Below are 23,139 nucleotides of genomic sequence, written 5' to 3'. Positions count from 1 at the left end.
AAGAATCCAAGCTATTCAGGATAGCTAGAGCAAAGGCTAGACAAGCCATACGGTCAGACAAAGTAATTTCTGGAGAAGTTTTGTCGGCAGTCTGGATGCCATAACTTCTGCTAGAGCGGTTTGGAAGGCAGTAAGGCGAATCAAAGGGAAAGAATCAAATGCAATAGGGCATTTGAAAAACCAAGGACGAACTGTCACGTCCCCCAGAGAAATAGCTGACTGCCTTGCATCCTCAATAGCAGAAAAGTCATCCACTGCACACTACACGCCAGAGTTCCAAAAAGTCAAAACCAGGGAGAATAGACACCCCATTGATTTCAGGTCAGAGAACAATAAAGACTACAACAAACCGTTCTCGCTTGAGGAACTGAGGGAATCGCTGGACAAGTCACATGACGGAGCGCCTGGAGAAGATGAAATCCATTACCAGTTCCTCAAGCACCTTCCCGAACCCTCATTGGCAGTCCTGCTAGGGGTCTATAACTGTGTGTGGCAAACAGGCGCTTTACCAAACAGCTGGAGGAAAGCCAAAGTTATACCGATACCTAAACCGGGAAGAGACGGCTCTGACCCAGCTAACTATCGACCAATAGCACTAACAAGCTGCATCTGCAAAACCATGGAAAGAATGATTAACAGTAGGCTGGTCTGGTATCTGGAGAGGAATAAAGTGATCTCCAACTACCAGTGCGGATTCCGGCAGGGTCGGACAACAACTGACCACCTGGTAAGGCTGGAATCTTATATTAGAAATGCATTACTTAGAAGAGAACATCTAGTAGCTGTATTCTTCGATATAGAAAAGGCCTATGACACAACCTGGAAACATGGCATTCTACGTGACCTGGAGCTTATGGGGCTTAAGGGACACCTTCCCCGTTTTGTGGGGGAATTCCTGAAAGACCGAAAATTTCAGGTTCGAGTGGGCAACTCCGCTTCTGACACTCATGACCAGGAAATGGGTGTACCCCAGGGCAGCATTCTGTCAGTCACCCTGTTCAACATTAAAATAAATAGCATCATAAATGCTCTGTCCCCTGGCAAAAAGTGTTCTTTGTATGTTGATGACTTTGTCATTTTTACTTATGGGAAAAACATAAACACCTTAGAAAGAAAATTACAGTTATGTTTAAACAAAATTCAAAATTGGGCAAACGATAATGGTTTTAAATTTTCGGACTTCAAAACAGTTAGTATGCATTTTTGTAATTTAAGGGGACTCCACCCAGACCCTGAACTATTTATACACAAAAAGAAGATCCCTGTCGTGAAAACTACAAAATTTTTAGGCCTCACCCTAGATTCCAAATTTAATTTTCTCCCCCACATTAAGGAAATGCCAAAAGTCATTAAACATACTTACAGTACTCAGCCATACGGACTGGGGAGCTGAAAGAGATACCTTGCTGCTGCTATATCGGAGTCTAATTATATCCAAGCTAGACTACGGATCCATAATATATGGAACAGCAAGGAAGACTTATCTAAAAATACTGGAACCAATACAAAATGCTGCCCTGCGTCTCTGTCTCGGCGCGTTTCGTACATCACCTATCCCAAGTCTCCATGTGGAGGCTGGAGAACTCCCCATGGATATAAGAATGAAAAAGATTGCAATGCAGTATATAGTCAAGCTAAAATCCAACCCCACGAACCCTGCTTTCGACTCATTTTTAACCCCACAGAGGTAGAATTATACAATCGAAGGCCTAACGTCATACAGCCGTTGGGCCTTCGAATGAGAGAACCCATCCAAAATTTAACCTCACCCATTGACCAAATCTCTAAAATAGAAACCCCTCAGAATCCTCCTTGGCTAATGAATAAACCCAAATTAAATTTATCCCTCCTTAATTTCAAAAAGGAAAATACAGACCCAAGCATACTACAAGTCCACTTTAGGGAACTGCAGGAGTGCTACGGAGATTGTGGCACCATCTACACAGACGGATCCAAAATGGATGGAAAGGTCGCGTGTGCCTGCTCCTTTCAGAACAAAACAATCTCCCGTAGACTCCCCGATGGCTGCTCCATCTTTACGGCCGAATTGCATGCAATATCGCTTGCACTTATGGCCGTTAAAGCATCAGAAAGGAGGAAATTTATAATCTGCTCCGACTCCAAATCTGCATTGCAAGCTTTGGGGCGGATGAAGACTGACATCCCATTGGTACATAAGAGCCTGAATCTGTTGGACCAAATAACAGCCGACCATAGGGATGTCACCTTCATCTGGGTCCCCTCCCATGTTGGCATTGAGGGAAACGAAGCCGCAGAAAGAGAGGCAAAGAGAGCCCTAAATCATGTGGTGTCAGGAACCCAAATTCCCTGCTCGGACCTGAGACAAAGTATTGCCTCTGCCACCTATCGAGAGTGGCAGAACCGATGGGAGGCTGAGACTCACAATAAACTCAGGCAGATTGTGGCGGATGTCAGGTGGCGGCCCACATCTAAGGGTCTGACAAGGCGTGGTAGCACGGCCATGTCTAGACTTAGGATTGGCCACACCTACATCACCCACTCTTTTGTGCTGAAGAGAGACGAGCCCCCACTTTGTGAGTACTGTGACTCTCGCCTCACCGTGGAACATATCCTCGTTGATTGCCCCAGATACCAGGATGTCAGGGAGAAATATTTTAGAGCCACTAACTTAAAAACACTATTTGATAATGTCGACCTTGGGAAGGTACTGGGCTTTATCCGGGAATCGGGGTTGTCTACGAAGATCTGATTTATGAATCTGTGAACATGTACTATTTACATTAGATTTTTACCAAATAATTAAATTTTTACTACCTTTACTATTTTAACTGTGAATAGACCTTGATTTTAATGATATGACTGTATAGAATTTGGCCCTTGTTGTTTAGAGAGAGAGTAGTCCTTAAGTGACTGCAGGCACGACATGGCCTAAATTGTGCCGATGTGCCTAAAATCAAATCAAATCCCCCTCTTTTAGGTATTTCACCCCTCTTATAGGTATTTCACCCCTCTTACAGATATTTCACCCCTCTTTAGGTATTTCATTACCTTAGAGGTATTTCCTTTTGTTATAGGTGTTTCACCCCTCTTACAGGAATTTCATTCAGTCGCATCCTTTATTAGAAATATTTCCTTGTATATAGCCCCGTTATAGTAAACTCATACTCTATTATAGGTATCTTACCCTCACCCACCCTTTTATACGTATTTCAAATCCCCTAACAAATCCTCTTAAAGGTATTTCGTCTCATGAGTATGTCTCCATTCATGCAGTTATTGTATCCATTCTAACGTGTATTTTTACAGTCACATCCACTGTTAAGGTATTCCATCCTCTATTACATGTATTCCATCCACTGTTACTGGTATTCTATCCAATGGTACATTTATTCTATCCATTGTTACATGTATTCCATCTACTGTTACATGTATTCAATCCACTGTTACAGGTATTCCATCCACTATTACATGTATTCCATCCATTGTTACAGGTATTCCATCCAATGTTACATGTATTCCATCCAATGTTACAGGTATTCCATCCACTGTTACACGTATTCCGTCCACTGTTATAGTTATCCCATCCACTGTTTCAGGTATTCCATCCAGTCTAAAAGTTATTTCATCCCTCTAACAGGAATTTCATGCACTTTTAAAGGCATTTCATCAATTCTTCCAGGTATTGCGTTCAGTGTAATGAGTTTCTCATCCAGCCTTGCAGGTATTTTATCCATTCTTACCTGAATTTTTATTCAGTCGCATCCACTGTTACAGGTATCTCCTCCAGTGTGACGGGTAAATCTACATTAAAGAATGCTGATAAAGTCCCCAATTCTCCAAGCTTAACTTTGAATGTTACAGGTATGTTTCCAAACATCATTGAATCAGAGATTTTCATTTCAGTTTAGTTTTTCTTTTAAACCTCATATCGTCTGTATATTAAGAGAAAACTAAGGGGAATTCAAACAACACTGCTCCTGTTTTATTGATTGCATGCTCAGTATTTTATTTTTAATCTAACTGTAAATTTGTTTTCAGCCTAAATAATACTCAGTAAATGGACTTTAATATCAATGCATAGCATGGAAATATTAATGGATCGATTTTCTGGCTCTAATATATCTTATGCTTAATAAGTGGATAGGTCTACAGCCTCGAATTGTAGGCAGTAGTCTACATTGAATTGTACCTTAACCTTAGACATCTGTTGCTTTTTCATATTTCTTTTTATTTATTTATTGTTCTTTAAAAAAAATCAGCATGTTTTATGGTTTAATGTTGTTTTATATATAAAGTAGGCCTATTAGTATTTTATTTAGTTGACGTTTTAGTTTAACTTGAATAATTTTTTTTTTACCTTTGCATGACTTCTTTATGTTTATAGTTTGTATATTGCCTCTTTTGTAAAGGAACTTTAAAATTTTATATCCTATTAAAGTATATGTAATAAAAACAGTTTTTGACAACCTAATAGGTACATTTACTGTTAATAGCATGTGATTGCAATTAATATTAAAAGCTTGCTGATAAATGCTTTCTGTAGTCTACGCACATACCATACAAAGTAACAGCTTTATTGAATGCACCCCGAAGCTCTCTTTGACTTAGCTAGTGTGGATCTTGTAGGTCTACAGCTAGTGTGGATCTTGTAGGTCTACAGCTAGTGTGGATCTTGTAGGTCTACTAAGGAAGATGCAGAAAATATAACACAGAGAATATAGCCGGCTGAAGCTGCCATCTGATGGATGACATCGAGGTTATTGACCCAAAATGCTGACAAGCTTTCACTCCATGGTGCAGAAATAGAAAACACATTGACAAGTAGAGTCATTCATTAAGCAAAGTACTGTGTCTCATCAGTATGCTATCCAGACTAGCAGAGGATGCAGGTCATACATACAGACGGTCTGTTGTCACTTTAACAAAAACGATGACTGTGGAGTATACAAGAAGCTCTGGAGTTTATATCGAGTGACCTAATTGCTTTCACATTAAATACGCATAACGTCAGGGTTGCTTCTTCGACCCGCCACGACATCTCAGTACACGTGATGTGCCTTCCACTTGTTTTGTTTTTTGTCTTCGAACGGAAATATGAATCCCCCCCCCCTCTGTACTAACAGAAGCTGACACGATTGCTCTGTGTATTGATGTGGATGTAGTCTATGTTTACCTTAGACTTGCTGTGCCCTAGTGTCACGTCCTCACAAGACTTACTACCTCCACATGTTTGTGTCGTGAGAACCACTGCAATTGCGATTTGAACCAGATGTGTACGGGCAGAAAAGTAAAGCGAACTGATTGTGTCAACTGATAGCTAGAACATTCTACCGCATCTATGCCAGCGGTTCTCAACCTTTTAGGATCGGCGACCCCTTTTTACCACCCCCCCCCCACTCTGCCGCGACCCCCCCCCCCCCTCCGTATACACACACAGCAATAGTAAAATGGACAAACCTATTCATTTTTTCGATGGTCTTAGGCGACCCCTGTCAAATCGTTAATCGACCCCCAAAGGGGTCGCGACCCACAAATCACACAATGCTAACTTTTAGCATCAAAGTAGGCTTACGCAATTTAGTTTAATATGATAATATATATGATATGATAATAAAAACATATGGAATATATAAATATATCTATCTATCTATCTATATCTATCTATCTATCTATCTATCTATCTATCTATCTATATCTATATCTATCTATCTATCTATTTCTCTCTCTCTCTCTCTCTCTCTCTCTCTCTCTATATATATATATATATATATATATATATATATATATATATATATATATATATTAAGTCATTGTATGTTTAGATATATTCATTTGTTCGCCCACATTTAGAAGGGCTAAGCAGCTAGTAAATATCACCTTTGGCTTTCTAAATTTAAATATTCTAAAACATATTTTAAACATAATTAAATAAAACTTTAAGTGTTTTGAATTGTTTAATTATTTATTATTTAGATCGTTATAAAAATTACAACAAAAAATCCGATAAATATTAAAATGTTTGTATGTGTAGGATATATAATTCTTTCACTTTGAAGTAAGAAAAAACTATAGTTATGTTTTTGTCTGTATAACTAATATATTTTTACGTTGACAATCGAAACTCCATTTCTTTTTCTTTCAGGATTTCAATGCATCAAAAATGAAATGGTCTTGAAAAAAGCAGTGGACACAAAAGTCTTGCTGTTTTACAGATTCCCGGACTTCTACGATCTCAAGAACATGCTCGGCTTCAAAATGTTTGACAACTGTGACAAGAAATGTGAGGTGACCACAGATGAGAAAAGATTCAATGAAGCTGACGTCGTGGTCTTTTACAGTCATATGTACACCGTCGACCGAACTCCGCCCCAAAAAGTGCCTGGCCAAAAGTGGGTGTTCTTCACAGTGGAGACCCATTTGTACTCCGAAAACGCCCATTTTGGTGAACCTCGATGGTGGAATAAGTTCGACTGGACGATGTCCTACAGATACGATTCGGAGTTTTGGCACGGCTACGTTCGAATGAGACCCAGGGTGACGCCTCTGTCTGAAGATGTTATGGAAAGGCAGCGTAAGAATTGGAAGCAGAAGTTTGCCAACAAGACGAAACTGGTGGCTTGGTTTGTCAGCCATTGCCCCACGGACAGTCTTCGTGAGAAGTACGTTGAGCAGCTCTCCAAACACATTCCCGTTGACATCTATGGCAAGTGTGGCACCTTGAAGTGTGAGGACAGGAAAGAGTGCCTTAAACTTTTGGACAACGATTACAAGTTTTATCTTTCCTTTGAGAACTCTCTGTGCGTGGACTACGTGACTGAGAAACTGTTGAACGTCCTTGAACTCAATACTCTGGTCCCTGTGGTCAGAGGCGGCGCCAATTACGATTCTCTCTTCCCTCCCAACTCTGTGATAAATGTCAAAGATTTTCCCTCCCCAGAAAAGTTGGCTCAGTATCTGAAGGAATTGGCCAGTAATGAAGTAAGTTGTTGACTAGTTATTGAGCTCTTAAAACGTATATAATCACTAGAAAAGTAGAGACAAATATATACTTTTATATACTAGTACCTCTCCTGGTGTAGAGAAAAGTTATTCTGAAGTGGCTCTAATCCCATTGAGTCTGAGGTTGATGTAGGTAAAGTGGAAATAAAAGTTCACATTCACCACTTTCACCTATCCATTTGTCCGTTGAACCGTCGGGGCACCACACACGATCTGTTAACCGTCTTTTTTCTATTTAAGTGTTGATTTAAGCTATTTATTATTTCAGTGTGTTCCCTAGCTATCCTGAATTGAAACGGCTCAGTTATGATAAAAATATTGTCATGGCCACTGGCGGATTCAGCCGGGGGGGGGGGGGAGGAGACAAATCACACAATTTGTATACGAATTCTTGACTTATGTTAATAATATATTTTAAATAATATCAATATTATTTTTATTTATGCCGTCCCCCCCTCTAGTATTATGGTCGATTTGGTGGGGTGGTAGGGGGCGATTGCATTGTTACCTGGACTCTGGAAATACATATTTGTCAGATCGGGGTAATTTTTTGTTGTAACGTTACTTGATTGTGTTTCTGTGATGGACTTTCACTCTGTCCTTCTGGGTAGCTTTCTGTCTCACCTGTTTTCTTTTCCGGTAGTAATGACCGCGGTATTCTATTCAAACACTTCGGGCTGGTCTGTAACCGCTGCCCTTTTAGTTCGCTCTAACAGGGCTTCGTATTGATTTCCTCAAGTTCTGATTGTCTTCTTCATCATGTTTTTTTAAAATTGTTTTACTGCGGCCTCAGCTTTTCCGTCAGCTTAGGGGTGTCCCGGCTCGGATCTGATGTGCGATATGAGAAGACATGACTTTACGGACTCTTTGCTTAGGGGTGTCCCGGCTCGGATCTGATGTGCGATATGAGAAGACATGACTTTACGGACTCTTTGCTTAGGGGCGTCGCGGCTCGGATCTGATTTTTCGATATGAGAAGACATGACTTTACGGACTCTTTGCTTAGGGGTGTCGCGGCTCGAATCTGATGTGCGATATGAGAAGACATGACTTTACGGACTCTTTGCTTAGGGGTGTCCCGGCTCGGATCTGATGTGCGATATGAGAAGACATGACTTTACGGACTCTTTGCTTAGGGGCGTCGCGGCTCGGATCTGATTTTTCGATATGAGAAGACATGACTTTACGGACTCTTTGCTTAGGGGTGTCGCGGCTCGAATCTGATGTGCGATATGAGAAGACATGAGTTTACGGACTCTTTGCGAATCTGGTGAAATGATCCTTCACATTCCTAATAACCTCGGTTGTGGTAGACATTGTCAGTAAGTCAGCTTCGACAAGGTTTGAGAGATAGTCAACTGTAATCAAATATGTTCTTCCTTTTTCGAGGGGGGGGGGGGCAAATGAGTGTTCGAAATTGTTTTTCTACATTAAATATTACACATAATGCGGGGGCCCCCAAAGAGGTCAAGCCCCCTGGCCCACAAATGATGGCAAATTCCTAGCTACACCACTGCACCGATAAAGATACTTGAAAACTGGTTATGAAACACCAACACTGGCAATATCAATCAAGGAATTTCAGATACTTCTGAACCGACAATAAAACACCAATACTGGAAATGGTAATTCCGAATCATCCATGCAACACCAATACTGGCAATGGTAATTCCGAACCATCCATGCAACACCAATACTGGCAATGGTATTTCCGAATCATCCATGCAACACCAATACTGGCAATGGTAATTCCGAACCATCCATGCAACACCAATACTAGCAATGGTAACACCAATACTGGCAATGGTAACACCAATACTGGCAATGGTAACACCAATACTGCCCCCCTATAAAGCTAAATAAGAAGACTCTTATGCGTAATCTAAAAATAGAAATACGAAACAAATCCACATAGAAAAATGTATAAAACCCTATACTGGTGGTCAAAAGAGTCCTACCAAAGAATATATCCAAGGCTTTAAAGCTGCCCATTAGCACAAATCTTTTCAGGACACGGCTTATTTTAATAATCTCAACATGGCCACAAGCAAGCAACAATAATAAGTGTCAGTTGAAATCATAGTAAATTAAAACATAGCGGCAAAAAAAAAAGGAGGCGCATTTTCTTGGTGCAATTACAATTAAGAATGAATAGATTAGAAACAAAAATACTCTCTAAACTAATTGTGACATTTATCAGCAAAGTATGAACCATAGACTTATATCTACTACTAGACTGGAAACCGGAAATAAATTCTTATCCGCGACTGATCGCTCGTGAACATTGTGTAGACAGTTGGATCAAGGCGTTGTTTTGTCAAGTAGTTCAAAGAAGTCAAGTAGTTGTGTTTTTTCACCCTAACCTATGTAACATATAATTTTATTATTTAAATCTAGATCTAGTAATTGATTATCTAAAATAGACAAAAAATCACAATTTGGTGTTGCATTCAGTCTTTTGATAAAGAAGATTATGTATCTAAAAATAGCAAAATAATAATTATGAGACGAGAGTAGGCCTACTCTTATTTTTTATGTTCATTTACTAGATCTAGATCTAAAAATTAAATTATATGTTACATAGGTTAGGGATGAAAAAAATAGTCTTTACTTCTTTTAACTACTTTACAAAACAACGCCTTGATCCAACTTTCTAAAAAATTTTCACATTTTTTGTAGTGTTAAAAAGTCTCCATCTCCAGTCTAGATATAGTATATATATATGTCTATGGTATGAACCTTCATCGTATTTGTTAAAGACGCTCTAGGCCTAGAAAAGAAATGATTATTATTCAATTTAAAAGACATTTTCTGTCAGATCGAGAGATTAATTAAATGGGAACACAATTAATTCATTGTAGTCCTCTTAACCATTGGTATTAGTTTTAGAAGAAGTGAAAACCTATTGTCAACTGATCCTTTTTGAAAAGTAAGAACATCTAAATAAAACATAGATAGTGAATTCTCTGTATCGAACTGTGTTCTGTGGCTTTACACATTCACGTGTCACGTAAACTGAACTTAAAACCACAAGATGTACACTCGGGTTACCCCCACCCCCCCATGAGTTGAAATCCCAAGCTCTGACAATTTAAACCCAGGACTTAAAGCTCTTACATTTGAAAGGACAGTACGTGAAGGAATGGAGTCAATATTTCCTAGGGGGGGGGGGAACTAATAGCGCTTTGGACATCGCCTTCGTGCTGGTAGCACGTCGTACGGCGACTCGTGGTCTTTAGCCTGACCTTTGGTTTGAAACAAATAAAATTGTTATTGCTATAGGTAAGCACATTGGTATATTTCTACGCCATGATCATTCTCGCTGAAAGGGTTTATTTTTAACTATACATATACTATAGTAAAGTATAGTCCCCCTTTCAGACCGTACGGTTTATAGGGCATCAGTTTCTTTGGCCAACAGTTAATGAGCAGGGTGTCATGTGGCAAGCACAACGACCAATCGCCTTTACTTTCCCCATCTTAAGTCAGGTACCTATTAGGGTTGGCTGGACTCATACTATACATATGGGAAATAAATATTACAAAGGTGCGCAACTCAAACAGAATCAGATACCTTTACATTATCTGCCGTATCAACCGCAAGGTCTAAATGGTGAACATTTATGACAACATTGATAAAAACTCATTAAAAGGAGTGTCAGGGTTATGTTAAGGCCTTAGCTCGTTTGCCCGGGCCCCTGACATTCAACCAGGCACCTTCGTACTTGCAATAAATAAATGACTCACTGTTGACAATGTAAATGTTTAATGATAGGACTTTAAGTTATGATGAACATTCTAATATTGTGGATCTATTAATTAAATAATAATTCTACACCTTGCTGTCCCATAACGTACACATTAATGTTCGAAACCACAACACAACACACTGCTGTCTCTAGTCACCAGCGTAGACTTCCAATCCCAAACTAACTCCCTGTAAAGACAAAGTAAAGACAAACTAAAAAGGTCTAGTAGACTATCACCATGGCATCAAAACAACTGCGAAACGCAGTTATGCCTTAGATACTCACCCTAAACAGGGGAACGCAGAAGAATCTAAACAAACGTTACACCAGCAGAACAAAAACACTCCATCAGCTTACAACAAAAAGAAAGTGCGTTCACAAATTGTGCACTTAATACACATTGGTGCTAGAATGCCATAATCTACGCACCGACAAGGAGGTACATTTAATGTTATACATAGCATTAAACTAAAATTGTCCTTACAAATTATGTCATTTGATCCAGGACTTGTTAGGGCACCCCTAAGACCTTATAAAAAATATCTCCTGGGCAGTCCTGTTGAAGCTATGTCTAATTTAGTTTGTTGCAAAAAGGGAGACCATTCTAATTATGATATCCTGATAAGAATGTTTGTTAATACCCTTTGTAAATTACTTGATGGGAATATCACAATTAACCATTTATCTGTCACAATGAAACAATTGTCTGTCACAATGAACTACTCATCTGCCACAATGAAACAATTATCTGTCACAATGAACCACTTATCTGTCACAATGTACCATTTACCTGCCACAATGAAACAATAATCTGTCACAATGAACCACTTATCTTTCACAATGTACCAACTACCTGTCACACTGATACAATTACCTGTCACAATGAACAACTTATCTGTCACACTGATACAATTACCTGTCACAATGAACTACTTATCTGTCACAATGATACAATTATCTATCACAATGAACCATTTACCTGTCACAATGAACTACTTATCTGTCACAATAATACAATTATCTGTTGTCACTTCATCTTAGGTTTGAATTGCTTTTTTCTTTCAGGAAGAATATATCAAGAAGTTACAGTGGGTCTGGCAATATGAGGTGCTCGGTCCAAATCTGCCATTCTGCCACTTGTGTCAAGCTTTGCATGCAGTCGGCCCCATCTCTTGTGTTTACGAGAATGTGTATCACTGGTGGTCTCACAATACTTGTCGTAAACCTCAAGATGTTTGAAAAGAACTTGAGTTCAAGTCTCACATTCCATTAGGATAGAATCTTTGAATGTCAGGTTGATGCTGGCAGGGAAGGAGCAAGGAAGCACAAGTTGTGTCCTGGGTTTGCACCATCAGAACGTTGAGAGTTACCTAACTTGAAGTAATTAGAAATAACTTGAAACAATATAAATGTATCAACATTGCACTTCTGGTTCTTTAAAAAACTAAAAATTTAAGTTGTAACAAAAATTGGTTAGTTCCGGATAGAAAAATTTCGTTAAAAACAATATATTTGCATTTGAAAATTCAAGAATCATGGATGTTGATTAGGCACCTATATCTTTTCGTGAATGGAACAGATTATACATTAATATATTGGTAAAATTAATATAAAAAATGTAGTCTGTAATTGAGATAATTACTTTTTAATTTCATTAAAAAGAAAATAGGGGCCTTAAGGCTTCGAAGCTATCAAAACCATGTTTTAGTGAGCACTAAGTGGTAAAAGGAACCAGTGTACAAAAATTCATGGAAATCCGTTTGATAGTTTGTGAGATCTCTTGATACGTGAATCAGTATTTGGTATATATATATATATATATATATATATATATATATAAGATTGTCCAACATTGTTTGACTTAAAAAGCATTCTTGTTGCTTGGTGATTCGTATTTTTATGTTATCCATATGTGAAATCCATGTTAGTAAACTTACACCACATTTAGATTTGTAATCTCACTTATATATTGACTTTCATCATTGAGGGGCCAGCATATGCCTTCACAACTGTAGCATTCTTTAGATTAACCAAGTCATGTGTTTGAGAGATAGAAAAAAATTGCTTGCGATGAAATCCAATGTTACAATTTGTTGAATACTTTACATTTCTTCTGAAGATTAAACCTTTTGTTAATGTACATGAAAGGCTTCAGTTACAGAACACATTAAGTTTGCACAAAGAAACAGCTTATGTTGATTGCTTCTCCTTATGATGGAAACTAAATAGACATTCTGGAGTGACAAACTTTTCCGTGTATTCTCAATTGACGTGATTCTGCTTTTCAGCTTTCTTCTGACTAAGGGAGACTCAAGCCTTTTGTGAGAGGTCTTACCAGCAAGTACAATCTGTCTTCATTCTGTCACATCATATTTTTTTATTGATAACCGTCTCAAACAAGGAAATTCTATTGCCGAACTGTGAGTCGAAGACTTAGTGAGATTGTGACAGAGCGTCGATTGAGGTTTGCGGGACATGAACTACGCATAATAAGAGTTGCGATGACATGGAGACCAACACGAGGAAACAGCGCAAACAGGGACGTCCTCGTATAACTTGGCGCCACACATTTATGGAGGACCTCAGAACAGTGGACACCAGGTGGGAGGAGGCTTCAGACATTGCCAGTGACAGATCCTTGTGGAGACACCTTGCCGCCCAATACGCCGAACAGCGCGGGAGGTCGAAGTCTTAAGTAATTGTGCACGAGGACACGCCTACTTGCATCGCCGAAGTCTAATCTAGAGCGTCTCTTGGGTCTGGTTCCGTTAACATCTTAAAAGTTGTTCGTGGAAATTCGTCTGTCTGCATGAAGCATATATATCCGAGGCAACACAGTCTTCTCCGTATCAATAACACATCTCTAAACTGCCTGTGTTTAATGTTTGATATTTTCATCCATGGCGGAAAAAAAACTATAAATAGCTACAATTTATTTTGGTATATCCGGTGTACAGACTAAAGTCTTGACAGAGTTATGTTTCTTTTGAAAGTTTTTTTTTGTTGTTGCACTATTTAGCACTGCAGAATCCTTATTTCACAAGCTCTTCCGTTTATTGCATACTAGAATTTAAATTTAGGATAAGCATTAGATTTTACTCTTTAGTTAAAACAAATGGGCAACTAATCAGCGGTAATACAGGAGGTATGATACAAAGATCAGCTGACTCACATTTAAAAGTAGAACTCAGCCTTTTGAATTTCTTTAGCTGGCGACAGTGAATTTATATTGAGCGTACTGTTTAGTTTCTCGTGAAAATCTCCAGTAAGAACAATGGTACATGTTGCTGAATGTTACTTATCACTTGAGACACCTTTAAACATTGCTTGATGTAATCTCAATGTGTGCTTTTATGTAAAGTGAATACAATATGTGTGTATCAGACCATTCCATATATATAAGATAATGTTATTTGTACATAATATAATATGACTTTTTTTTACAACTATATATTTGTTTATCTTATGTTGAATGTGATTTAAAAAAATACTTTTTCATTTCCATTTCATTTACTCTTTAATAACTTTATTGTTCTAGTAGTATTCCCTCCCCTTAAACTGACTAACCTCATGCAGGCTTAGGGAGTGCCCTGTCTGTTGGAATTTGTATTAACTTAATGTAGAAGTTATTTGTATTAAGAAAACCAAGTTCCACATATTGTAAACCATTGGCAAATCAATGTGGTGTTGACCTTTCCCAACGAAATCCAGGTTACAGTATTGACTCCTAGATCTGTTTTTGTCTGGACATCAAACCGCAGTCATCTCATACTTCGACTACTTTCCGGTCAACTCATTCCTCCTCAATCAACCATTTCCTCCTCAATCAACTCATTCCTCCTCAATCAACCCATTCCTCCTCAATCAAACCATTCTTCCTCGATCAACCCATTCCTCCTCAATCAACCCATTCTTCCTCAATCAACCCATTCCTCCTCAATCAACCCATTAATCCTCAATCAAACCATTCTTCCTCAATCAACCCTTTCCTCCTCGATCAACCCTTTCCTCCTCGATCAACCCATTCCTCCTCAATCAACCCATTCCTCCTCGATCAACCCATTCCTCCTCAATCAACCCATTCCTCCTCAATCAACCTATTCCTCCTCAATCAACCCATTCCTCCTCAATCAACCCATTCCTCCTCGATCAACCCTTTCCTCCTCGATCAACCCATTCCTCCTCAATCAACCCATTCTTCCTCTATCAACCCATTCTTCCTCAATCAAACCATTCTTCCTCGATCAACCCATTCTTCCTCGATCAACCCATTCCTCCTCAATCAACACATTCTTCCTCGATCAACCCAATTTTCCTCGATCAACCCATTCTTCCTCAATCAACCCATTCTTCCTCGATCAACCCATTCTTCCTCAATCAACCCATTCCTCCTCGATCAAACCATTCTTCCTCGATCAACCCATTCCTTTTCAATCAACCCATTCTTCCTCAATCAACCCATTCCTCCTCAATCAACCCATTCCTCCTCAATCAACCCATTCCTCCTCAATCAACCCATTCCTCCTCAATCAACCCATTCCTCCTCAATCAACCCATTCCTCCTCAATCAACCCATTCCTCCTCAATCAACCCATTCCTCCTCAATCAAACCATTCTTCCTCGATCAAACCATTCTTCCTCGATCAACCCTTTCCTCCTCAATCAACCCTTTCCTCCTCGATCAACCCATTCCTCCTCAATCAACCCTTTCCTCCTCAATCAACCCTTTCCTCCTCAATCAACCCTTTCCTCCTCGATCAACCCATTCCTGCTCAATCAACCCTTTCCTCCTCGATCAACCCATTCCTCCTCAATCAACCCATTCTTCCTCGATTACAAATTGTGACTGTTTATGTATTGAAACACTGTTTATATTGTGAAGAGGTAATCAATCAGGTATATATGTGACAGTGTTAGTGACAAAGTGAACATTTATTCACATTTATGTCCCGAACATTTTAAAAAATAAGATTTAACCCGAATCAATGGTACAATATTTTTTTTAATCATAGAACACTCACTGATATATATCTTCTAGTTACACTTGAAAGCATTTGATGGACGACATTGAACTGTTGGTATCCTTTCATCTTTGCAACAGTAGCCCCTGTTTTCAATTGGAAATAATCTCCAGGACTTTGTGATGGCCTTGATCACCTAACTGTGTTTTTGGAAGTTTGTTTTTTATATATATAATAAATACACTGTTGTCCGTGTTAACAGTTGATTCAGATTTAGGACTTTTTGTGTGTGTTTGTGGATATTTGTTTGTTTGTTAGTACAACACAAAGTGAAAATCTTAGGTTTTGTTACAATACCTCTATTCAAGTCAGAACATCATGGAACCTGCTGGGTGAAGGGTGGAACCTGGACACAGATCTCAAAAACGTCTTTAACGATTTTTCTAGAAAGTTGACAGTTGATGTATATTGCTGAGGAATGAATTATTAGCTTGTTGGCCACACATAGAAAACTCTAGTTTGAACGTAATAATTTTTCTAACTAAAATAAAAAAATAAATAAATTTAAATTTGGCTATAAAATAGTATTAACAAGCATGGCGTAATCAGCCGTAGTTTAGCGATAACTTAGTTGTTAATTAAAGGTATAGTTGCTTTCATTTTATTGATAGATTATCCAAGCTTTGCTTATATTTTTTTATGTAAATCTAGTATAGATTACATCTTGATTCTAGAAGTAGGTTTAGACTAGAACTTAAAGAGTTCTAAATGGGAAATTAGATCTAATTCTAGATGTCTATAAAATGAAATTGCCAATAAACAATCCAATGATTATCCAATGTTCTCTGGCCAAATAAGTAACGTCGTTGGTAGGTCTACGTAGAGCTGAGGGTGCCATTGTACGAGATCGACACTTGGCTTATACTTTATTTTATTTTAAGTTGTATAATGGATGTATTGTCTTTTTTTTTTTTAAGTTATTTTTTAAATGTTTTTCTTGTTTACTTTTAAACCCTGAACTTCTTTTTAAAGACAAATTCATTGACTGTATAAATAAGTCCCATATGCACGAGGCCGGGTGAAAAAGGGGGGGGGGGGGGAATAATAAAACATAAAGTGGTTAGAAAGTACATTTCTTTCGGGAGAGGGGGGGTTGCACTATCCCAGCATATATGCCATAAATCGCTATTAATTTGAATGAATTATTTAGTCTTAAAACTATTTAAATTCGAATAGTTTTCAGACTAAGTAATTCATTATAGGTGTATCACATTTTGTACTGAGAGGCTATAGATGATCCTAGAGAGTTACAATGAAGCTTCCATGAGCCTCAAATCAAAAGATTATGGGCTGCCTATCCATCATGACGATGTTATCCAAGTCTGTGATAGACATATAAAATATACCTAACAGGTTTCTTTTCGGAGGGCGACACTGCTGCAGGCCTGCCTATGATCTTCGGGAGCACTGTCTAGGGGAGACTACAACGCCTTTTTTTCCGGCAATAATTCTCAACCCTAACAGTACTAGATCTAGAAAGAGTGTTGATGAATACTTCTAGTTAAGAGGAGAACGAATCTGCTGTGGCTACACATCTTTCTTCCCTGTAGACTTCCAAGTGACAAAATTGAACTTAATGTGAATCCAGCTGGGCTACTCTAGCCTCAAATCTCAAGGCCTGAGACAATTTCAGCCTCAAGACTGTAAAACAAATTATACATTACTTCTGCCCAAATCTTCTTAATTATGCCCGGGCCTTCTTAATTATGCCCGGGTTTGAATTGTCAATTATAACTAGATGCAACAAGTTGCATATCACGTCTGCAAGGGTCGTCTTGATTATCAATTATAATCGAGATGTAACTCTTTAAAACCAAGACAGGGTGACATAATTGTAATCTGTTGCCTCAAAACGCTAAGGGTTTTCTTCTCGCATGATTCCATAATTAGTACAATTAATTAATTATTGATAACGTTTATTTAATTAACACTAGTAAAAAAAAAACAACTACGTATCTATCGATACTGTTACATTTTTTTTACGTGTTAGCCCCGACTACATCCTTTAAACATCACCTCCAAGACAGTAGCAAGTCACTTTAGGGGGATACGGGTCAATAGTCTGATGTTCATGCGTATGTGTGTGTGTGTGTGTGTGTGCTGGAGGAGAGTTGAGATTCGTGACAGTCCCATTTTATTAGTTTGATGTTAACAGTTTTATTGTTACCGCCATTTTTTTTTTCATATGCGTTATTTTCGCATTGCTATTATGATAAAACATCTTTTGTGGTAAATTTATGTCTCGGCTTGATTGATTTATTGATACGTCTTGTCCTCACTGGCTATAAGCCGGGTTAGTGAACTGGTTTCTGGTCAGAGCGGTAAAGTCTTAGGAACGGGGAGGCGTTTCTTGCACATCAGTAGAGCACTAATTTGAATTCTGGGAAATCTTGTAAGTAAGGGGGTTGAAGCTTTGAGGAAGAATCGTAATAAGAATAAAGAATAATTAATATATTTATAATAATATTAATAAAGAAAAGAAACGAATACAAAATTTGCCGTTTTTCATCTCTCAAAAAATTGCTAATGGTCATGTATATAATGCTTAGAATACTAGAGGTAAAAACGCGCGTTGGAAGAAAACAAACAAACAAACTAGGGAGTCCATAAAGCTAGAAATAAGCGGAATTTAGAGCAAATATCAATAGGAGCATTTGGAGTGTGTGTACTGACATCGGATCGGATCTTTTATGAGATCGGTTAATTTGACACAAGAACTGTGAAAAGCTTTTCGGTTAGGGTCAAAATAGCGAGGGGGAAAAAAAGGATACTTAAAAACTATTTTTCCATAATAGAAAAAAATATTATCTTAAATTAAAGAGAAGCTATGAGAGAAAGGAGCTGCTTAATAGTGACTTCTTGAGATAATTATCTAGTGTCTTACTCTCTCTTCGCGTTAGTACCATCAGCATCTGTTACTTGATGTGCGCGAGATAAGTTTTTCTTAGTTGTTTCCCTTTATTGGAAACTTCTTTTCAGCCAATACCATTCGTTGTAGACAACACCTGACCTACAACGTTAAAACGCGTCGTAAATACAGGTGACGTGGCAAAAAGCTATTGGTCCAAACTGCCCACAGATGGTGACGTGGAAGGTCAGTGTTCAGGCCTTCTCTAACGATTGGTCTCGCTTCATCTCAGTCTTTGATGCTGTCCTGCTTTTGCGTCATCCTTGTGGAAATGAGCCATCGGTGCTCCAGTGTTGAGGTAATCACCTGCAGTGAGTGCAGAGAATGAGCTAGTCAGCTCCTTGGTATAATTCCTACAGCTTCTCTCTCGATGTTCACTCTTGCTCAATCACGACCAATCGTCTGACGTCACGACCTGTGAAGTGGCAACGAACTACTGGTGCAAACTGCCTACTAGTTGTGACGTAGCAGGTCAGTGTTCTGACCTTCTCTAACGATTGGTCTCGGTTCAATCCATTTGATGATAACCCAAGCACAATCATTGACATGGCTAAAAGACAGTTCAGTTAGGCCTACATGTCAAGTGTTTATTAGACGAAATCTGTCCTTATCTTAAAAAGGTCAATAAGTCAGAAAAAAAAAGGTTGAACTGTTAATGTACCAGTTTGATTGATGGTTTAAATGTGTACTGAGAGGTCAGTTACACATTTGACTCGGACACCTGTTGAAACGTCATAAGAATTTTATGATAAGGATCTAGAGCTGTCTTGTTTTTTTTTCCCAAGCTTTTTTAAAAGTTGAATAAAGAACAATACAATAACCACCTGAATGTCTTGTATTTATTCTTTTGTCTATGTCAGAGTAATCCTTTCAGTATGTTACGGGGGGGGGGGAAAGAAGATCGATTTTAGTGTGGGAATTGTGGGAGTATACGTGTGGTTAATAACATCGCGAAGTGTGTGTGGGGAAAGTACTTTTCGACCATAAGCAAGGTTATGCAGGACTGTGGCGAGACCAATCCTTATAGTAGGCCTCAAGTTCTCAACACTGACCTGCGACGTTGGACGTCTAGACCAATAGCTTGTTGCCACATCACACGTCTTGACGTCAGATTGGTCTCGATTTTGGCCAGTGGGATGAATCTAGTGGTAGTTTGACCAACAAAAAAACATTGTGGTAACTAACCAAAGGTCAAGGTTGAGAGTGTGTCAAAAGTAAGTAAAAAAAAAAATCCGACGCTTTGCCACATGGGCTATAAACATTGGAGCAATATCAAGTTATCAACATAAGAATGAGAACTGCACTAGATGTACCAGCTAAGGGATAGGGCATTTGTCAGTACAAATGAGTGGTGGAGAGAGAGAGCAAAGTTTGTTGCCAACGAGAAAGGACAATAAATACTATCAAATTTGGTGCCGAATGCAAAAAAAAAATACCACTAGATACTAATAGCTTTTACAAAGTGAAAATGAAAGTAATTGCTACCCAAGTATTGATGGCAATACATGTTACCAAGGTTGTATATCAATAAACCCTAACAAGGTTGTACAGCAATAGAGCTACTAAGGTTGAATAGTAATAGAAACTTCCATAGGTCAATATCGATGTTTTTTTCCCACGTTGATTTTGCAACTGATGATTTCAAGAAAAACAACATAAAATTTACTCCGTACTTGCTACAAAGCCGAGTGCAAGGACCTCAGCCCTGCGGATGACAAACGTGGTCATCATCGAACCACGATGGACGAACTATATATATATACTTGCTACAAAGAGTTAATAACGTATTCAAACTTTTTACAAGACAGATAGACAGAGTGAGTTGATATAAGCTTTGTAAAAAAACACACACATAAAAACAACTAATGAACATACAGCGATACTACTAAATAAAATACAATAAATCTCCAGAGCACTCGTTCTTTCATTCCAGGAAACCAATTAACCCTAGCCACTCACAAAATTCCCCATGTCATACAGAAAATTCCTAACATTCAGTTCACATAAGGTGCAAACAGTTCACTCATTCTTAGCCTGGAAATATAAAAGCATAACTCTTTCATCCCTAAATAACAAAAGACAATACTTATCTATATATATTGTTGTAAATCCTCTCCCGCGCCACACTAATGGTGCGCATCAGAGCGCCATTCAACACAAGTAGTAGAAGGCATGTTTATTCTACAGGAAGAAGGACTGCTAAGGTTGTGGGAGTCTGAACAGTCTGGGGCTAGGTGCTGTCCAGTGTGATACTAGTGAACTGTTCGGAAGACCTGGATTGAATACTTTACACTATTTTACTATGTCAACTTCGACGGATTTAATAGTAACTGAAACATAACAATTGAGAAAGTTTAATGTCAACTAAACATAATAGTAATTCAGTTAAGATCTCACTCATATTAAAATAAGATCAATGGTTGCGTGGGTTCAGATGAAAGATATACATTAAACATAATTTAAATACAAAACAAAACAAAAAACAGATTAAGCTTTAAGAAACTTGAATAATTAGCAGTTGCATCGAGATTTTAATTCGTGACTTTCCCTATAGGCCTAATTGTTATTTTCGTCCCCCCTACTTTTTTTCCCTGTACAACACAATATTTTCTTTTCCAAACTCTCCCCATCCCCTCTCCCCCCCCACCCCATACCTGTATATACTAACAATGGTTTTAATGAACAGACAGGGAACAAAAAGAATGTGACGATATGGAAACAATTATCACCTCAAACGCACTATTAGGGCTAGCCACCATTACAATTTACAATAAACCTGATAGAAAATAATTCCTTACGTTAGGTTAATTAAAGGTACAAACACTAGTAAATGTTTCATTGAAGTTAATATACATTTTAGGTAGACATTCAGAATATTTTGAGGGAGCTTTCTAAAATTCTTCTTAATAATAGGTTTTTACTAAAGAGCATTTATTTTTCTCACTTTGGTGTCATTCCCATGTTTTCATGAGTCATGGACCCATTGGCAATGAGCCCCTTTGCGTCATTGTTGCTACGCTCCAGCGGCTGTGGGCCCCTGATGGTCGTGGGCCCGGGTTCATTGAACCTCTTCGCGCCATGGATGCTACGCCACTGCTGAAGGGGGATTTTAAACTCAAAACCACTTGGAGGGGTTTTAAAATTTAAAAAAAGTCATCTAGAGGAGGGGGGGGGGTTTAAACTCAAACCCCTTTTGGCTACGCTCCTAGAATTTTGAGTGTGCAATTTGCTTTTTTTTATATTGAAGAGGTATTTTTTAGCTTCAAACCTTACTGAAAAGGGGAGGGGGGTTAAACTCAAAACCCCTTTGGTTACGCTCATAGATTTTAGAGTGTATAATTTGCTTTTTTTTAATATTGAAGAGGTATTTTTAGCTTCAAACCCCGCTGAAGGGGGGTTTAAACTCAAAACCCCCTTGGCTGTGCTGGGGCAAGTAATGGTTTAGTATTAAAATCTCACCTAAAATAAAAAAAATCAAAGCAAAAAATCAGTCACTAAACTCCGATCCCCACCCTGCGGGGGAATTTCATTGGGGGGGGGGGGGTTCACAATGCTTCTCGCAAAAGCAGTATGAACGCTCGTACTTAGTAACTGAAATATACATTTTTAAAAATTCATGAAAATGTTTTTACTTCATAATAATCGAATATCGATTTCTAACTACAACGCAAATACAACATACTTTTGTTCTTGATAAAAAAAAAGCCACATTCGCTCGCATAGTTCACATGCAATAAAGCCCATGGCGGTGGGGCCACGTCCCGTAGTTTGAGAAACTTTGCGCTAAGCTGTAAACCATATGACAATCTCTGTCAGTAATAAATCAAAGTTGAATGAAAACGGCCGATCGATGGGTTCATTAGAGGATGTGTAAGACAGTGGCGTAGCATTCATGGCGCGAAGGGGTTCAATGAACCCGGGCTCACGTTAAGGGCCTATAGCCTGTGCTGTTTGCGTAGCAACCATGGCGCGAAGGGGTTCAATGAACCCGGGCTCACGTTAAGGGCCTATAGCCTGTGCTGTTTGCGTAGCAACCATGGCGCGAAGGGGTTCAATGAACCCGGGCTCACCTTAAGGGCCTACAGTCTGTGCTGTTTGCGTAGCAACCATGGCGCGAAGGGGTTCAATGAACCCGGGCTCACGTTAAGGGCCTATAGCCTGTGCTGTTTGCGTAGCAACCATGGCGCGAAGGGGTTCAATGAACCCGGGCTCACGTTAAGGGCCTACAGTCTGTGCTGTTTGCGTAGCAACCATGGCGCGAAGGGGTTCAATGAACCCGGGCTCACGTTAAGGGCCTACAGTCTGTGCTGTTTGCGTAGCAACCATGGCGCGAAGGGATACATTCAGATCTTATTTTGCGATCTATGAGGTCATCTATTTCTGTAGCACTCGGTTAACTAGGTTTTCATGTGGCCAGCACAACGACCAACCGCCTTTATTTTCCCCAATCTATTGTAAGGTACACATTAGAGCTGCGTGG

At 38.8% G+C, this 23,139-nt stretch overlaps 1 protein-coding gene across 3 annotated transcripts in view; it reads left to right on the top strand.

Annotated features, from left to right (window-relative positions):
* LOC106073566 (alpha-(1,3)-fucosyltransferase C-like) overlaps positions 1–15,955 on the top strand; it is a 53,884-nt gene extending 37,929 nt beyond the window's left edge. For 2 of the 3 annotated variants that reach the window (XM_056041025.1, XM_056041024.1), the window contains exons 3-5: positions 3,757–3,843; positions 6,125–6,960; positions 11,796–15,955. In XM_056041025.1, the coding sequence (XP_055897000.1) occupies positions 3,757–3,843; positions 6,125–6,960; positions 11,796–11,969 (1,097 nt within the window). In that variant the 3' untranslated portion in view covers positions 11,970–15,955. The remainder of the gene's footprint in view (positions 1–3,756; positions 3,844–6,124; positions 6,961–11,795) is intronic. The other variant, XM_056041026.1, reaches the window with a different exon arrangement.
* Positions 15,956–23,139: the final 7,184 nt, after the last annotated feature.

The sequence above is a fragment of the Biomphalaria glabrata genome, chromosome 9 (genome assembly GCF_947242115.1).
Source record: "Biomphalaria glabrata chromosome 9, xgBioGlab47.1, whole genome shotgun sequence".
NCBI lineage: Eukaryota > Metazoa > Mollusca > Gastropoda > Planorbidae > Biomphalaria > Biomphalaria glabrata.
Note: the sequence above shows the minus strand (reverse complement) of the source record. Positions and strands in the feature narration are given on the sequence as shown.